Here is a 19,773-nt window from a genome sequence, read left to right on the forward strand (position 1 = left end):
GCTGCAATCCAGTCAATAAGCTGTTAAGTAACTAAGCACTGGTTGTACAGTAACTCGCTAGCAATAATTAATTGGCAGTGCATTAAAGCGAAATCTAGGAAGTTGGTAGTAGTTAGAAAAAAGATACATTTTTTCCTTGGGGGAGGGGGCATTTTTAATTCTGTGTCTGCAGTTTTTATCTATGACGAGGAGGGTGCTGTATCTGTAATTTATGAAGTTGACATAGTTGCAAATATATATATTTTGTGAGACCAGGGAGTAAACATGGAGGATCCTTAGCGCTCAGGCGGTGCAGGTGAAGGCTCAGATAAAGCAGTCTCTGCGGTAGAGAAGAAAGCCCAGACCAGACTGGCCTTGTGGTCTCTCTCTGCCCATCATCGCTTATGTATTTTTGGTTCTTACTTTTTTTTTTTTTTTTATGACTTGCAGTTGGGAGCAAAGCAGGCGCTGCTAATTGAGCCTGGAGAGGAAATATGGAACTGAGTAAAACAGAAAAGCTGAGTAATTGGAAACTTTCCAAAACCAAACTCCTTCTTATGCCAAAACAATACATTCTAAGCTAAATAATAGTTAGGAGCCTTGATTCTATTTTAAGTGTTCGCATAATGCACTCGGTATTACCTCGAGGGTACAGAAAACACCTATAGGCGGATAATCCAGTACTGGCTTATTAAAAGCGTTCCAGAAATAACGTTGTTTTAAAAACAATCTTAGGCCTACTCAATGCAATTTTAAATCTGAAACAAGTTTCCGCTGCTGTGTAATGCTTGCCAGAGATATAAAAGCCGGGTTAGCTGAATTCATGAAATGTTTTGAAAGCTTCTTTAAACTAGATCGTTGAGCTCTGTGAATCTATTTTCCATAAAGTCTTCGCAACCACTGTTCAAAATCATTTCTTGCATTCAGTGCATGCAATACGTATATAAACGTGCAACGTACGTACACAGTAGTTCGGACGATTAAATGCAACGTTTCGAACTTTGCTAAAAGAATATAAAGCAAGAGCCCCTTTCCTGCAACGTTGCAAAGCAGCCCGCAAAAGTCCCGACAAGTGCTCGCATACTTGTGCACTTGCTAACTTTCAATGCACGGTCAGCTATCGATCGAGCCGTCGTTGGGTTAGATGGTCACCTTGAACTGGAAAGAGGGGGGTCGGCGGCTGGGGTGCCGCTGCAAGGGGGTGAATGTGAAAGGGGCATCTGCCGAAGCGGGCTCGGGTAACTCGCTGTGCATCGCAGCAGCTCCGGCGGGGAGGGAGGGAGGGTGGGGGGAGGAGGAGGAGGAGGAGGAGGAGTGGTGGTGCTGCTGACTGCTGCACTGAGAGAGCAGAGAGCGAGCGGGGATCGCAGGAGGCGGAGGATCGCTGCAAGGGGAGGAGGGCTCAGGGAGCAGCGCAGACCCCGGCACCGGCCGCAGGCACACGGGACGAGCCGGCGACCAGCAGCCCGGGGCGGGGTGGGGGGCCGATCGCGCTATGCCTTGCACGCCCGGCCACCGGCCACATGCCGAGCGCAGTGTGGGCTAACTCTAGGCGGGGTTAAAGTTCAGCTCATGGCGCGGCACCGCGCTGCCTGCAGTTTGCAGAGTTGGAAATGTGAAAGCAAGAAGCAGGCTTGATTTTTTTTTCCCCTCTCCCTCTCTCCCTCCCTCTTTCTCTCTCTCCCTCTTTCTCTCTCTCCTTCACACACACACACGCACACACACCTCCAAACCGCAAAAAAACCAGCAACCATGTACTCCCCGCTCTGCCTCACCCAGGTAAGCAGATGTTTGCATGAAAAAGCCAGGGACTGCGGTGCTTTTGTGCGGTTGGGTCTGGAGTGTGGCTGGATTGGAGAAATACAGCTTTAAGAAAGTAACTTTGTTTCCATTAGGTTGCATTCCTCCTCTTCTCGCACTGCCATTGCTGCAGACACATGGCTAATGGCGCCTGTCCATTAATGCTTTAATTAATATTTGGGTTGTCTGTTGGGGCATTTCGTGGGGGGGAAATGCAAGGTTTGAAGCTTGTGCACGTGTATGCCATTTTGCATAGGACATGACATGCAGCCACGTCCGAGATCACAACTGTTTATTTGGCCGATAGGATGAATCTAGTTTCACTTAAATACTCCCGAGTCTTTCTTGCACTAATTGCTTTAAAGATACCTTTTATTAATTGATGTTTATTGACTTTTTGAGTCATGCACTACTTTTTATACTGTATATGTTTATATATATGTATATGTGTGTGTATGTATATGTACGTTTATATATGTGTATTCGCATATATATACTCACACATGCAAAATAAGTGCATTTCTGCCTCTATAGTTATGCACACACACACACGCACTATATTGTACGTACCTGAATATATTATGCCCCATCCACAAACCTCCTTAAGGAGTACTGTCCTGGTTTGTCTTACAACTGGTAGGTTTGGGGCCATTTGCCACCTTTAGTGACGGTTCTGAAGTTTTGCAGTGTGTTAAGTGGGACGGCCCGGGCTGCCTCTTTTTCTGCTGGCTGAGATCGTCCGTGGGCTGCCCAAGTCCCCCCCCTACCTCCCCCAGCTGCCCCTTTTATCCGTTTCTGTCTCTTTCGCCCCTTTCTCGATTTTCACCGTGCTTCTGTGACTTTGTGCAACTTCTGCTCTCCCCATTCCCCCCCCCCCCCCCAGCTTAAGATCTCTGATACCGTCTGCTAAATTTATTTTCACAAGTGAAGGGGACGTGCAGGAAAAAGGGCATAATAGAAATCGCTGTATTTATTCTTGTCTCGGACGGCATTCGTAAGACCGTGGCATTGTGAAGAGAGAGAGAGAGAGAGAGCATATTTTGTCCGATGACATAACTTATTCAGGACGTGTCTATCAAAACGCAGCTCATCCTGCACATTATGGCAAGTGGGCAGTCCATTAATGCCACACCGATCAGGCTGAAACCAGGGGTTGGCCCTCAAATGTATCCTCCATGCCAGTGATTTTCTTTGCCTGTTTTCAGGGAGGCTACCGGTTTTGGTCTGTATCCTCCTAAGCGATCGCTCTCCTTGGTTTTTTTTGTCTATTTTTGCAGGGTTTGATCCCTGGCTATATAAGTTTCAGTATTAGCCGATTCCAAACTTGCACTTTCAGCAGTGGGCTGCATATGTTTAAGGAACTTTCTCATAACGGTTCCTCGGCTCACTCCTGAGTTACTTTTCCAAAGAAACTTTACAGGTTGCCCTGGAACTGCTGCATTAGTCTTTTAATGCAAAAAAAAAAAAAAATCTTTAAAATCCCTGAAGTGAAATACATGTGAACCAGTAGTGATTGTAGTAAGAGCCAGAGTTAACTGCTCCAGTATGAAACCTGGTGCTATATTGTTAAGTGGTATATTAAATGTAATAAACATATCACACAGTTTGTAGGCCCAAGTTTCTGTGCATGAGAAAAAAAAACGTTGAATTCAGGGATAAGAGGTTTTCAGTAAATATAAATGTCCCATAGAACGCTTAAATTCGTATTGCAGATTTTGAAATGTAGGCCAGGCCTCTTTTGTGACTGTTGATTTGGCTGGGAATATTTCCTCTGGATTGTATTCTTATGATATGATATGATTTTATTTTCCTGACACTTTGTAGAAGCAGTAACACAAAAGTTTAGTCTTCTGAAAGCACCTGAAGGAATGTGTATGAGTTATGTTTCAGTTCTGGAACCTGTACAATGCATTCTTTTGGTAGTTTGACTTCAGATCTGACAAGAAAGGACAGTTCAAGAAAGTTGCCGTTTTTGGGGTCTGCCCCCCACCAGACAGCTTATGTAAATGTAAATGCAAAAGCCATTTATTTCAACAGCCTGTACACACACGGAATACTGTATCCTTTGCTTACCCACTGCGAATGCAGGCTTACAGATATTTTCTGGAAAAAATTAGTTGGAAGGAATATGAATAATAAAGACACTTACATTTAGGCTTTACCTGACCCACAGACATCCAATTTGCTACTTTATGATTTTAAAGTACCACAATAAATATTTTAAAATATTGCAAGCTTGAGTTTTAGGTTTGGGTGTATCAAAATTACATAGATTGATTTTTTTTTCAGGAGGTACAAATATTTAATGTCGGATCTAAAACCAGTTCTCTGGCATTTTTATTATTGAATTACAAAAAAAAAAAAAAAGCCACAGCGCTGTTTTTTTTTTTTGTTATACATTTTTGCAACAAAAAAACTCAGCTGGCAAAAGTATAGAGGAAAGTAATTCGACAATTATTGAACAGTCTTTTCTTGCTAAGGGACCAGCCGCGTACCTGCTGTAAAATAATTTCAAAATGTAAATGGAAAAAAAAACATCAGCCCTGTTAACTAATTTTTTTTAAATAATTTTTTCCCCGTGATATTTGCTTTGCCTCTGTACGTAAAAACAAAAGTCAGGTTAGCTAAAGAACGTTTTTGAAAATATTTTTGCAGAAAAATTAACTTTGAAGTTTGTCCATTTAAAAATGATTGCTTGCAGCCGTTTAATGAGTGAGGGTCTGCCTCTCTGCCCATTTTGTGCCGTCTTTGTGTGCAGAAGTGTATAGGTTGGCTTCGCAAGGGTATGTTTATAAATGCAGCTTCAAAGTTAGCTTTGCAGCCTGGCCTCTCGAACAGCTAAAACTTACCTTAGAATACATAACAGTAGCCTGTGTTTTGTTACTTGCAGATACCTGTACCCAGTAGCTGTCACATTATACTGACCTGAGTTTCACTGACATGTGGAGCCCTCTTTTGAGGCCGCAGCCAAGGTGCTGAATTCTTTCTAAATGTAATCCTTGTGGGTTCACCTTCCATTTTAACTATAAAGTGGACTAGAGCAACAAGATTTCATACAGGACAATATCTAGAGTACTGAAACTCCAAAATACATCCTGACCACAGAGCTTAAGATCAGTGCGACAAACGGCTCCAGAAATCAGCCAGATTTCGAGGGCTAACAAAATGCACTCAGTTTTAGTTCTCTGAAATTCTCTGTAGTGTAGCTTTGACAGTGATCAATTTATGGGTATGTACTCGGGTAAAATATGATGTGATTTGCAGGCCGACATGCAGACTGTTTTCAAAGTCGTGCCTTACTGTTTATTTTGATTATTTCCTATTATTTCATAGCGCTAATAGCTTTTTCTTTTCTGGTTGGAGGGTATTTCCAGACGTTTTGGGATTGATACGTTTTGGCTGTACCGATTATTTTATCAGCCAGAGGCCCGTGCTGCTTTTTTTTTTGTTTGTTTATTGAAATATTCAAACATTGATCTTCCCATGAGGGGAAAGAAAAGTTTTTTTTTTTAGATACCGGAGAGGTTTGCTGGATTAATATGCATCGAGTTCCGATTCTGCCGTGTTAGGAAAACATTATTTTTCAGAAAGCACAATTCTTCATCTTTTGCGGCGTGAATGACACTGACCAATGCTTAAATCATTCTAGAAGGTTTGCACATTTTTTTTTTTCCTACTGGCATTGAGTTTAGATTTGCAGTGTTATAATCTCAGGTTATTGCAAAATGTTTCTGGTGCTTGCTGTTGGCAGTTGTGGTGTTGATTCTACAGAAAGCAGAGTTGTTTATAGGATACAATATAGTTCATTTAGGTCAGTTTAAGAATAATTCAGGCGTGGCGTAGTACAGAAGATTTCCAGACCGCTTAGGTCCCTATAAACGGATTTCACCCCCCCCCCCCCCCAGAAGAGAGGATTTTTGAAGAATATCACAAATCGAGAAAGTCTATTTCAATAGAATGATGTTGATGATTATTGTTTAAATGAGATGATAGATGTAAACCTGTTTTTCCCCCCTTTGGGAGTCAGCTGCTCTGTAACATCAAGAGATGCAGCTTTATTTAAAAATTGCTGTTTGAGACCTGCTGTCTTCAATAAATAAAGAGCTTCTATTAAAATGTGAGGCTTTAGGCCTTGTCTGTGTTGGGGAGGAGGGGATAAAGGAGAGTAATCCAGCCCCTAGAGCACTTTGATTTAACTGTTTTGGGTTTTTTGGTTTTAGGAGGCTTTAGGTGAGGCAGCTTTTAAAGGGTTGCCTTTGAAGGGCTAGCAAGAATTTAACAGTCTTCTGGTTTTCATCTGACCCTAGGATTGCCGTGAGCCCGTTTGCTGTAATCCAGGGAAAGTTGGTTTCAAATGTTGGTTGTACTCTGATTTGGGGAGCACCCACTTTGGTTTCAGAAATATTGCTCTGCGTGTAGGTAGATCGTCATCGCTCCTCGACTGAGATCGAACGGATTTTGTTTCGGGAATTTTTGCATGAGGTTGCTGCTGCAGCATATTTTGAACAGCGTAATAAAAGAGAAGGGAAATATTTATTTACCTGCGCAGTTCAGAGCAGTGTGGCAGCGCATAGGCTTTTCAACAGCCAGGATTGTTTTTTTTTTTGTAATGTCCGTTTTAGTCATTTAATTGAATCCGTTTGCTGAAAACTTTTTTATTTTTATTTTTTTGAGATTCGGGTCATGAAGGCAGAGGTACCGGTCTTGGTTTTCATTCGGCGAGGCAAACAACGCCGTTGCGTGATTTTTTAAATATTTTGAGTAGATATTTATGTACCGTTCTCTGGGTTCTAAATATGTGTTGAAAAACAGCACGGTATTTTGGGGGCTGTTTGGTGACACCGAAGAGATGATACGGTCAGAGCTGTGCTTTGTGGAAAATCTCTTGTACTGAAAGTCGTTGTGGGGGGGGGGGAGGGGAGGTGGCTCGTTTTCTCTGTTTTTTTTAAGCTTATTTGTTTTGGTTGGCTGAGGTTTATAAACTTTTTTTTTTTAAACCATGGCTCTGACATCCAGATGTGAATTATGATTTACAACATTTACCAGCTAGCAGGACATGTGCTGGCCCTGAAAATTATTCCCTACCTTGCTAAAAATTAAGCAAAACGCAAACATTTCTTCTTTTTGCCTCTTAAGTTAGAGACCTAATCATAGTGCCAGCCTAAGAGCAGTGTATGTCAGATCTTTCACTAACAATGACAACAGCATGGTTTTTCTCCGACTGCCCCGCAGAGAAACATTTTGGTCTGTCTGTAAGTATGTCTTTGTTGCTTGTGATATTTGAGCGTCTTTTCTATATGAACTCACAGTGATACATTGTTCTAGTTTATATTATCTGTTGATTTACATGATCTCTCTGATAATGCTTTTTTATTGTCCCATCAGTAATATTATACAAAGATGCTACTGCACATCAGTGTTCCAGACCACACAGGTGCTTCAGGTTGCATGTGAACAGATTTCTGATATCACAAAATTTTTCCTAATGCGTTGTTGGACTTTATTTTTTCAGGATGAATTTCATCCCTTCATCGAAGCACTTCTGCCCCACGTCCGAGCATTTGCCTACACATGGTTCAACCTGCAGGCCCGGAAAAGGAAATACTTTAAAAAGCACGAGAAGCGCATGTCAAAAGAAGAAGAGAGGGCCGTGAAGGACGAACTCCTGAGTGAGAAATCGGAGGTCAAGCAGAAGTGGGCGTCCAGACTTCTTGCAAAGCTGCGGAAAGACATCAGGCCCGAGTGCCGAGAGGATTTTGTTCTGACAGTCACGGGGAAAAAGCCTCCATGTTGCGTCCTTTCTAATCCGGACCAGAAAGGCAAAATGCGCAGGATTGACTGCCTCCGCCAAGCGGACAAGGTCTGGAGGCTGGACCTCGTTATGGTGATTTTATTTAAAGGTATCCCGCTGGAAAGTACTGATGGCGAACGCCTTGTAAAGTCCCCCCAGTGCTCTAATCCCGGGCTGTGCGTACAACCGCATCATATAGGAGTTTCTGTGAAGGAACTCGATCTCTATCTGGCATACTTTGTCCATGCAGCAGGTAAGTGCCTTCTTGTGTGTTTGCAGTGCGCCCTGTTTACCAAGCCCTGTGTCATGACCTGTCTGAGACAGCCCCAGGCAGTTTCTGAACTTGATAGACTGCATGCCAGTGTAAAGGTGATTGAGGCTGTGGTTGGGAATCAGTAGGCCAGGCCTGGAGAAGAAAGGTATCCATCAAACCTTATCCTCCATGCCAGCACCAGCAGGACTGCTGCAGCAGTGAACTGGGTAATTGAAGAATTATATAAAATGATGATTAAATGAGACTGTAAAACCACGACCAACTTTTTAGCCTTAGGGCCCCATGTACTCAAACCCTTTTCCCATGGAAAATCGTTGTAGCGCTTCAGATCTAAGAGGAACTTTCACTAAGGTTTGGTAGCCTTTTTAGCTTGTGCTAGAAATCAGCTGGTGCTCAATGCTGAGTCGCCCATAAGAATATAATGGGCATCTCAGCATTTAGTGCCAGCCGATTTCTAGCGTGATTTATTAAAAGACCCCCCCCCCTAAGTGTTAGCCATTGCCTTCAAATGAGCGTAGTGGGTAAAGAGCACTGAAAAGAAGGATAGGAATACTTTTCATGTTTGTGTCTTTTTCTGGGAGACCTTGCAAAGTTTTTCATGCCTATGTCCTCCTTTCTATACTGGTTGTGTCCTGTCTCTCTGCTGTGGGTTTTTTTTTTTTTGTCGCTGTTAAATTTCAAAATATATGGTCTCGCTGATAACGAGGTCAAATGAGAAAACTTACTGTCGTACACAAGTCATTAACAGGAATAAATCTTCACTGAACGGAGCCAGGTACCCGCTCATTCCCGTTCCTGATCCGGCCTCAATGTCCTTTTTGGAGAATGAGACACTCACGCAACAGGTTAAACGTCTGCAGATATGTCAGCCATCGCAAAAGCATAAAAAGAGAGGCAGGTGCACCCCAAAAATATACAAATAAACAGAGCTCTGTGTTTCTGGGTAAAATAACAAAACTTTATTGAATAATAAACAACCTGACAAACCGGTCTTTGCAACTGTATAAGATTTGTATAATATTAACCCCTGATGCAGCCTGTTGGCAAAACATGTCACGTTGTTTGGGTTGTTTATGACTCAATAAAGTTTTTAAAGATAGAATCACAAAGCTCTGTTAGTTTTTTTTTGTGCTGATTATTTTTGTCTGTCGAAATAGCAGCCATTTACATGCTTTTTGCAGATGGCCCAAAACTGGTAACCGTGAATCCAACCGAAATAGCGGAAAACATGAAGACGTAGTAGAGGGGTAGTTTTAACATAGTGATTCTGCCCTAAGTTCATGAAATTAGAGCACAGCGCATAAACCAAGAGAGGCTTAAGTGTCGGGGAATTACACGTTTGGAATTGCTGATAAACCTTGATTTCCTATTATGCATTGACCCGTTCTCTGGGTCCTGTTTTTTTTTATTTCTATCTCTAAAATATATTAAAAAAAAAAAACAGAAGAAGAAAAACCTACAGGGTGAGGCAAAAAAAAAAAAGTAACCCGCCTACAGGTCTTTGCAGTTTTTTTCAGCAACCGCTTTGAATTTCAATGAGAAATTTTATTTACTTATTTAGTCATCATACTTACATATTACTATTAAACAACTTTTAATTATCTTAAGTTACGTTGATGGTTCTCTGACATTTGTGTGCTACTACCTAGTGGTTTTTGCAAGTTTAAAATGCTTAAGCTAAAACACAGTAAAATAACGTCATTCAAACGATACGATTAACAATGTGTCAGAATTTCGCAGTCACTGTGAATACTCAGTGTCCCCCCCCCACCTTTAACACAGGCCTTCAGTCGCTTGGGGCAGTTCTTTTGTCGATCGATGCCTGTAGCAAGCTGACCCAGATCATCTGCCGATACCTTGCCCACGATTGCCGTTCTGATCTGAAATACTTTTAAAAAGAAATGATCTGTAAATTATCATATTATCAAATACAAATCATTCAAATTATTGTTTACAAAAGTCTGTGTCACTGTGACATCATTAACAGTAAGCAGGTACCCGTTGTTTTTCAGATAATGGTAGTTTTACAGTACAGACATTTCTGAACGTTCGAAAATTCACTGGGTGGTCACGCTAAAAAGTCTGTAACTTTGCTATGTTTAATGATTATCTCATTCCATTCGGCACATAAACATAGACAGTGGCAACAAACAAAGGTGTAAACTTTCACATTGAACTTCCAAGTGGTTGTTGAGAAAACAGCAAAAAAACTCTAGGGGGTTACTTTATTTTTTTTTGCCTCGCTTGTTAATTAGCGTCTCTTGAACATGTAAGTTTGTGATATCAGCCAAGTATGCATAGAAGTTCTGGTCACTTCCACATATAATCATTGGCACTTATACTTGGAAGATGTCATGTGGGCTTCTTTTTTTTTGGTCTGTGTGTGGCTTTGTAAAATTGCTACTTCTGCTAGCTTTGCCAGCGCTCCTGTACGTATTTTACCCGTGGAACTGTGAGCATCCTCACCTGGATGTTCCAGCTCCCCCCACCCCTTCGATATTCCATGCAAAATGGGGCTTGTGAATCAGGCCCTGTGAGTCCTCTGGAAAATAAATTGCTTTAAAGCCAGAGCAAGGAAAGCCAAGCGTCGGTAGTCTGAATGTACATTTTCCACGGCATTTATCTGTTTACAGTGGAGACAAGCCTCCGGTTGCATTAAATTGGTACACTCTGTTCCGAAAATATACTGGACCGCTCTTACTATGAGGGCACAAAGTGAAGGAGCCCTTCTGTAGATAAGGTCCCTATTTGTGGCCCTTCTCTGGATTGCCAAGGAGAAGAGATTTTAAGGCGCTAGTGCCGTTTGTTCCATGGGGGACGCCGGGCAATTTTGCTTGTCGTAAACAGTTTTGTGCTTCAGATCGCTTACCAAAAATATGTGGGCAGTAGGAATTCTTGCGTGTAGGGAAGACGCTTGGAGAGTGCTAGATGGACATTTGCGTTGGGCCAGTGTCTCAATGCAGCTTGCCAGATTTGAGAGTCAGGATTAAGATTTCTTAGGTAGTAAAAAAAAAGAACCCCCCCAAAAAACAACAACAACAAAAACAAACAAAAAAAAACAACTCCCCCCCCCCAAAAAAAAACAAAAACAAAAAAAAAGTCTCCTAAGTTATTTGCCTGGATGTAAATTAGGGCAGCTTTTGCCCAAGGGTTAAACTTTCTGCAGCTTCAGAAGGGGAGTAAACTTCAAAGAAAATCAATATGCAGGCAAAATCATCTTCCTTAACTGGCTAAATGTTGCCAGTTGAAGAAAAGTTGTGTAAATGCTTTTTTTTTCTGCACTTAAACAACTTATGATCATACAAAATTAATTTCTCTACATTTTTGGCATTGATTTTATTCATTTTCCCTTTTGGAGTTGTAGGACATGAATTCCTGAGTTAAAACATGGGCCAATTCTGGACTCTACCTGCAAACCAGCTTGAAAACTTCTCAGTATATTGAGGGCCTTTTTTTTTTTATCAAGCCGCGCAGGTGGATTCCAGTGCAGCAATGCCGACAAAGCCCGTTCACTTTGAATGGGCTCCGTCGGCAGTGCCGCACAACAGCCGCTAGTGCGGCTTGATAAGAGGCCCTTAGTTATTTTGGATACTGCTGCCAGAAACTTAAATCCGGCCCTTTAAGGTTAGAAACGGTCTGGAATGCTTTGGTGTACAGTGGTCCTGTTGGCACACATGCTCACGGACTATGAGAAAGTTGGCAGAAATGGCGAATTTTTAGAAAGAGAGCACATGGCGTGCAAAGTTTTGTAAAAAGAATTATTTTTCACATTGCGCAAGCCACGTTTACAGTACGTAGAAGTAAAGCCTGAACGTATGACACTCCAGCTCAGCAACCTGACTGAACCTGCAATTGCTAAGATTTGCACTGGTCTTGGTTGGATACTGTTTATTTTAAAATGGTATTTATTGCACTATTCAGTAGTTCTCAAAATCTTCCATAGTCTCCTTTTAACAGTGATTCGTAATTTAAAGCTACAGATACGTGTTTGGGTGCGTAGATATACAGTATGATTGTTTTGGTGTGGTTTTCTTAGTTTATGCTGCTTTGTTTGAAAGTCGAGCTCATTAAGTGTTGCCAGTGCGTCCATTTTAACGAGATCTGGAAAGCCATGTACTTTATTTCAGTCCCTCAGCGTCTCTGGAGCTTGCCTGGAAAGGTTTATTGAGTGCGTCACAGGCTGGATTACCTTTCTATTTCTTTTTGTTTTTCTCTCCAATGTATCCCAGCGTCCTCTGTGGCGCCTGAACGCCAGCCAGCCCTGCAGCTATTGGTTGTTACGGGACCGCAGTAATGGCAGCGCGTCGAGAGTGCGCAGTTCGGGTGAGGGGGAAACAGGCAGAATACGAAAGAAAATACGAAGCTCTCTTTGTCTAAAAAAACTGGTTTAGACTTAGTTAAGGGGAACTGGGGTGGGGGGGGGGAGTGATTTAATGAAGAGAAATGGACAGAATGGTCAACTTGGTCATTTAAGTGGTTTCACAGACCCACAGACGTGCCGAAAATTTGTAAAGAGCAAGCAATGTATACTTCATATGCTTAAAACTTTTGAGGGTTTGCCAGTCCTGGCAGGAGCTACAGGCGAGAAACTGTGCAGGGTTCCCTGTGCCAAAATGGTTGTGGAAGTTTTACCCTTGATTTGCCTTCCTTTAAAAAGGAAAATTATTTTGATGGCTTTTGTCTTGGGCTGTTTTTGCAAAATTCCATACTCAGGATGAATTAAAACGAAAAGGTGAAGACCCTTCCGCATTTTTGTCATTTTTTTCTGCATGTGTGTTGGGGCTGGTTCAGATGTATCGGCTCCTGATCCAGCCTGTTTCTTCACTAGTGCACTGCGGTCTGAGACTTGAAAGATTCAAAACAGAAATAAAACAAAATTCATCCAAAATTGAAAGGCTGAAATTCCCGATTTGAATTGAAAGCATTTTGACGAGGAAACAGCCCCTTGATAAATCAGCTCCTTCACTTTACTGGAACAGAAAACAGGGGAGAAACGGGGATACTAACTAAAGTCACAGGGCTTTGTTTGACTTTGAAAAGCATTATTTTTTTTGGAAGGAGCCGGTTGTGGTCTCGGGGTTCACAAAAGCAAACTCCGGTGTGCTCTGTTTTTCTTTCGAGTCTAGAATTAAAGGGAGATACCCCCCCCCCCCAAAAAAAAAAAAACCCCTGCAACACGTTCTTTATCTGTTGATGTAATGTCATCGCAATTTTTTAAAATCCAGATTCACACACGTTTGAAAGTCCGTCCCGGTGACGGATGCTGTGGCTCATTTTTCTTGCCCATAATTTACCCTGCTCTTCTTTTCCTCTGTGTGTGTATATCAAATGACACTTGGCTGCTTTTCTATATTGTAGGGAAATGTTTTCCTTGTAGGAGTGTAGCAGGAAAACTGATTTATGGCTGGCCCTTTATCAGTTGATTTCTATCAGAAGCCATATTATACCAGGCACGTGGCAAGGTCACAATTGAAGTTGTTAAGGTCACAACCTTAGCCACCAGGCATTTGACCTTTTAGATAAAGTTAACCTCTGCTCATTAGTGGGCACTCACCCGAGAAGTGTTTTTTTTTTTTCTATTGAGTTTTATTGCTTCTTTGTAATTTGGTGTGAATGCCAGCAGATTGGAAGAAAAAAAAAAAAAGAACCCAAATTATGGCTGGTGGGTATTGTCAAAGGTCAGATTTTTAAAGACTTTGAAGCCGGGCAACCCGGATGGAAAACTGCAAAGCACAAATTAAAGGCTCCGGATTTTTGAAACTTGCCCTTGCTGTCAGGTATCCATGAAGAATAATGTTGTTAATAATTTGTCACAGGCTAAATCGTTAGGTTTTAAGGAGGATGTTATGTTTTTAGCCAGAACAAAAAAAAAAAAAAAGAGATTTGCAACATCCCCCCTCCCCGCCCCAGACAGTATTGTCCTTTTGAGAGTATCTTGCTGATCTTGTGTGCATGTAGCAGGGTCCTTCCTTGCGGTTTTATGGATTTCCTTTCTGTTTTATGTTTTACAATTTATTTTAAGCTGTAAACCGCCTTGATCTGGGAAGGGTGAGTGGCGTATCAAAAATGTAAACTAAACACAAGCATGCACCACACAGAGAGAATTGCTAGGGTGGTAGGTTTTGCAGACTCAGTGAACTTTGCATTGACATCAAACTTTAGGCTGACCCACAAGACAAAAATCCTCTCTTGAGGTGACTCCACCTCAGAAGATACAGGCGTCAAAGAATAGTAACTCGCAGGTACGCCACAAACCATTTATCACACACAATTTTGAAAGCGTTGGCTTAGGGCATTGGGGAAGAACTTGGGCAGCCCTGTCCAAAGCAATACCTTCTACTGTCCCTAGTAAAAGAACGACCGTAGTATAGGGGATAGGAGAAGGTGCAGTTTTGCCAATCCCTTGGATGTAGCCCTGGCATATTTAATTAGAAATGTAATCCATGACTACACTTTTCCTGATGTGTTTTATGGATTTGAAAGTTGAAATAAAGACACCAAGGAGCATCACTCTGCTTCTCGGGGACAGCCGTGATAGCATGTCAGTGTCGTTCAAATAAGTTTTGATAACCATAGGAGGACTTTAGTATTCACGATTACCGGTGTCAAAACCAGTCTGATAAACAACTGGAAGCAATTTGAAATCGTGTTGTTAGTGACGGAAGGAAACTGTATACATTGAGTACAACCAGGCAGGTCTGTAAAGTGTACATAGAGTTTAGCACTTATATCCTTTATGATATCTTGTATTGATCCCAACTGCATTAGTCCCGTTAATAGCTTCAGCTGCTTTTGGTCTGTATAAGGTTTTCTTCCCAAAAGCAAGCCAGAGATGTCTGCAAGGGAAACGGGAACTGTTGTATAGCAGGCAATCATGCAGATCGGCTTCTACAAAGTGGTACAATTTTACCACGTTAGAGGGCCTGTATTTTTCCTGCTACCGCAGAACACGCTTATGGGCCAGTGATCGAGTGCTTTTTATTGTGACGGCGGCGGTGGTGATTTGCCAGAACGAAATTAAAATCCAAAACGCAGCCCATCGTGCAAGGTTTGGTGCGTCTTCCTTTGCTGCTGGCAACAGCGATGGTGGTGCCGTCCTTCAGTGTTCTAGAAAGCCGGGCAGATTGGCCAGATGGTACTGTTGGCACGTTGAGATCCCCATGTCCCACAGCTTAGGAGCAGGTGGAAGCTGGGGAGGCTTTTTTGTTGTTGAATGATGTGTCCAAAATGTTCTTTAGGACTGCACGTCATGGCTAAATAATGATTTCTTTTTTCCTCTTTTTCTTTTTTTTTTTTTTACATTTCATTGTGACGTTTCGTGTTGTTAATGTGTGCAGGGTATGAACAGCTTCGCCAGACGGGTTCAGGTCCACCTTCCTTATGTTTGAAAGATTGAGGATTTTTTTTTATAATGGACCTTTTTGCTGCTTGGCATTTTAATTTTTTGTTGTACTTTACAAATTGCCAAGCTGCAGACAGCCGTGTAGTATAGACTGACCCTGTCCGTGCCATGGGTGGGTATTAGGCTTCCAGAACCCCAGGAGCGTTTTGGGTGGGGCTCACCATTTGATTACACAGCAGTCAACTTGTTCATAGCCCTGCAGAGCCCACTAGTGAGGTGGGTGGGTGGAGAAGAAAGAGTTAAATAAATCTTCATTTATACCAACAGTTATTCATTGCCCTTTATCCAAGGTGCCAAACTGCTACCGAATGAAGCCTATGTGTTTCTTAAAGCAGCCTTAACATCATCCTAAAGTCATTGATTATTGATTTTTTTTTTTATTACTGTATATCAGGGTTTCTCAACCCAGTCTTTGGGACATACCTAACCAGTCAGGTTTTCAGGATATCCATAATGAATATGCATGAGATAGATTTGCATGCCCTACCTCCATTATATGCAAATTTATGTCATTCATATTCATTGTGGGTATTCTGAAAAACTGACTGGCTAAATGCTCCTGAGGACTGGGGTGAGAACCCCCTGCTGTATGTAGATTGAACTTACACCTTTTGATTTGCAGCTCAAAGAGAGTTATGTTTGGGCACAGTAGGCATTTCGTTGTCCCCTGAGGATACACACTTTAGGTTTGTACCTGAGGCAGTGGAAGGTGGTGGTTTGTCCCAGGTCACAAGGAGTGTTGGTGGCATTTGAACCCTGACTTCTCACTAGCCTTTGCCTCCATTTCATTAGTTAGGTTAACACCGATGGATCTTGATCTGGATAAACCAGTAGGATTCTCATCTCTTCTCTCTCTCTCTCTCTCTCGCTCATAGGCTGTAATTTAGTAAAAGGGCATGAGTTCAATGAGTTCAAAACTCCCCTCTGCCACTGACCCTCGGCATGCTTTTCTTTCAGGGTTTATGTTTGTCTTTTCTGGTTAGCGTCTTCTAAAAATACATTCACGCTTTGACTCATAAGACAGCGACCGTGTTCCGAGAGTCCTCACCAGGGACAATGTCCTAAATATATTTTATTTAAAAGTTAGTTTATTTTTTTTCTTCCACATGGCGCTATATGATAATACTAAACAGCTATGGTTTGGCAGAGAAGCAGATGCATTTTTGACTGGTTTTGATTTAAGAGACTATAAAATTCTGAAGAGAATCTGCTCGTTGGGTGGAAACTCCACCAAAATGTAAAGCGCTTCTGGCAAAATAATAATCAGTGAGCGGTCAATAGGTTTTAGAGCTCCTGTTCCTCCTCCCCCTCCCTCCACTTGCTAAGGAGAGAGAGAGACCCGTAAGGGGGGGGGGGGGGAGGTTACAGCTTATTGAGAGCTTCCTGGTGCCATGAGGACTGTGAACAGGCCCCTGTTAGAATAGAGAGAAGGTAAGGTGGTACCCCTTGTAAACAAGTACCAAGTTGGGAACAACTTATGGGAGCTGCCACTTGAATGACAGTTTCTTGACAGACTGTTAACTTTTCCCAGTTATCTTTATGATCCCCGGGCTGGTTTTTCCATTGCCTCCCTCCCAGCCCCACCTCCCAGCTAAGGTTGTTTACTCAGGGGTCCTTTTACTAAGCCGCGTAGGTGCCTAAACGTGTCCTACGTGTGTCAATTTTGAACTACTGTTCGGCTACCATGTGGCACGGGCGGTAATTTCATTTTTAAGCGTGTCCACTAAGCGCGCCAGCAGCGCTAACCAGGCAGTAATCGGCATTGTACATGCATAGACCATTACTGCTCGGTTAACGCGTGAGACCTTACCACTAGGTTCACGGGTGGAGGTAAGGCCCAAAATGGACGCGCGCCAATTTTAATTTTTGCCGCACGTCCAATTTCAGCCAAGAAATTTTTTTGCAGGTGCGCTGAAAAATGGACCTGCGTGTGTCCAATACACAAGTCTGCACCAGTGCAGGCCATCTTTTGGCGCACCTTAGTAAAAGGACCCCTCAGGTACTTGTTTACCAACCAAAAGTGGATGGATAGCTGAGTTGCTGGCCAAAGGAAAGCAACTTGACAGAATCACAGTATGGGATTTGAACTCAGATCATGGGTGCACTAGGCTAGTGATCTACCGATTGCACCATGAGGCTCGAGTACTCGAGTTAAAACCACTGGATGGCATATGAGGGCGCTCAGGAGGTCTAATCGGTATTCTGCATCCAGGCGTCCCAGGCTACCTAAGGAGATGCGATTGATAATCTTGTGGCATTACTAGGTCACTTCATTTCATGTGGGCCCGTGAATATTTCAGTGCATTGTTTATGGATTAGCTGGTCCCCTTGACAGCTACCACAGTCCCTTGATCCAACATTTGACAGGAGAGGGCTTTAGCCCTGGTCAACTGTTTCCCGCTCGCCACTATAATTGAGATATTAAGCACCTAATGTAATTCAGCAAACCTCCCTGTCGGTGACAGTGGGGACTTGTGACTTGTTTGCACAGATGTGGTCATGAGGCAGAACTTCATTCCCCACAGCGGAACCCTGTACCGACGACAAAGATAAACAAACATCTTTAATGTGCCGTTTTATTTTCTTTCAAGATCTACTTTTTTTCATGTGTTTTGCCTGATTCCACGAGGTCAAGGTGCTGCTCATGCAGCGCGGTTATTTCGGGGCAGATTTGGTTCTGGGCGCAAAATGTGCGAGAGGTGGTTGTTTGAATGGAGGTCAGTGTTTTTATAGCCTTGAGGTTTCTGTGTGGGTAAAAAGAATTTCTCTATACTGCTGGCTGCCTTTTATTGGCCCACAGTTTTATATTTCCTGTCTTTTCCACCCTGCGATGAATAGCATTCATTTAAAGCTATTTAAGGCGAGTGTGGGATAAACCACAGGCTTTGTTGTGGTCGGTGCTGTACACAGCAGGGCTGAGAAGACCTGCACTGGGTTAAAGCTCTGGTGCTGTTTCCAGTTCTGTTCCTCTCTCTCCAAGCCACAGCAAGAAATTCTAATCGCTGGCAAATGTCGCCTGGCGGTTACTTCCGGTTTGTAGATGTAAATCGTGCAGTGAACGTATTACTTCATGTGCGGACACAGTGCAGGGGAGTTTTGTTCAGGAGGAGGTACAACACTGGTTGCTTTTGCTTAACGAAAGTGGAGGGGGAGGGGGGAAGTATTCTTTTGTTATTGTCTATCTTGTTGGGCCAAAATGGGTTTGCATTATATGCAGGTTTTTTAGGGGGGGGGGTTGTATTTTTTTTAGCAGTAGGTTTAATCCCCCTTTTTTTTGGTGATGGTCATAACGTAATTGTGTTCCCAGTTGGGTGGGATGGAAGGGCGTTCATTCTCAGGGCCGGTCTTAGGTAGGGGTGACAGGAGCCGTCGCACAGGGGCCCTGCGGCGCTTCCTCCTGCTCCCCCCCTGCCATTTGATCCTCAGCTTTCCGACAGCCCTCCTTTCCTTCCTGCCGCTCTGTGTTTAAAAAGTCGCAGCGGCGGCAGTGTCAGTGAAAGCAGCAGCGGGGTGTGGCTAGGTGGGGGTGGGGCCCCAGCGAACTGGTCTGCACAGGGCCCCGCAATTGCTAAGATCGGCCGTGTTCATTCTCCCCTCAGGCCCATGTTCTTCAGCCTGAGACTAAAGTCTTCAGCTTATGGCTCACACCTCCTTTTTGGTTTTAGCTAAAAGCCCAAGATAACGTTCCTCCTAGTCCACAAAAGTTGACGCATAAGGCGAGCGCACCTTATCTCAGTTTTTCACGTACTGTAGCTCATTCCCTGCTTGACTGGATGAATCCTGTGTAATGTTCAGCGACTTTTTTTTTTGTTGAAGATGGACATCAAATGACATGAGTCTATTACATATCTATATAAGTTACAAGTGAACGTTACAATTCTGGTGCGTGTTTATATGGCATGAGTCTTCTTAAGACATTTGAAGATTGTGTTTTACCCTTTCTAGTGAGTTTTCAATTGCAGGTCCCCAGTATTAGAATGCTTTACCCATTGAATTATGTTGTGAAGAAGATTTTCTGATTTTCCATAAAAAACTGAATGTGTATTTTTTCTGTTGAATATTTTCTTGCGTCGAATTGTACTAAGAGTTTTATAGCCTGGGTTTGTGACATGCATGTACGTTTTATTACATATGAACTGTTGGAATAGGTGAGCTGTACATTTATGAAATTAAATGAAAATTTCTTTAGCTAACAGAACAAAATATATATCTTGTTTATTTCAGCCCCATTGGTAAAAATACATCAAGATGGCACAAAATGGCTTTTGTTACACAGGAGTCTTTATTAACATTTATTCAAACTGTCAAAACAGCTAGAACAGATTTTCACTGAGGCCCTGATATTTGGTTATTGGCTTCTCTTTTCCAGCACCCTCACCGTGTTCCCGTTTTCATTGCATGGGGAATCGAGGGCAGTGAGGGAGCAGCGTGAATTTGGTGTATTTTTGAGGCGTCGGATCGCTGTTCATGTTTTCCACAGCTACCATGTCAGATTCCAAGATGTGCCGATTTTTTTCCTTAACACGG

General features: G+C 42.6%; 1 protein-coding gene across 4 annotated transcripts in view; it reads left to right on the forward strand.

Moving 5' to 3' along the window:
• The first annotated feature begins 1,380 nt into the window (after nucleotides 1-1,380).
• NFIA (nuclear factor I A) overlaps nucleotides 1,381-19,773 on the forward strand; it is a 649,330-nt gene continuing 630,937 nt past the window's right edge. For all 4 annotated transcript variants that reach the window (XM_030206347.1, XM_030206348.1, XM_030206349.1 and 1 more), the window contains exons 1-2: nucleotides 1,381-1,758; nucleotides 7,292-7,823. In XM_030206347.1, coding sequence (XP_030062207.1) covers nucleotides 1,732-1,758; nucleotides 7,292-7,823 — 559 coding nt within the window. In that variant the 5' untranslated portion in view covers nucleotides 1,381-1,731. The remainder of the gene's footprint in view (nucleotides 1,759-7,291; nucleotides 7,824-19,773) is intronic.

Source organism: Microcaecilia unicolor, chromosome 6 (genome assembly GCF_901765095.1).
Source record: "Microcaecilia unicolor chromosome 6, aMicUni1.1, whole genome shotgun sequence".
Taxonomy (NCBI): Eukaryota; Metazoa; Chordata; class Amphibia; order Gymnophiona; family Siphonopidae; genus Microcaecilia; species Microcaecilia unicolor.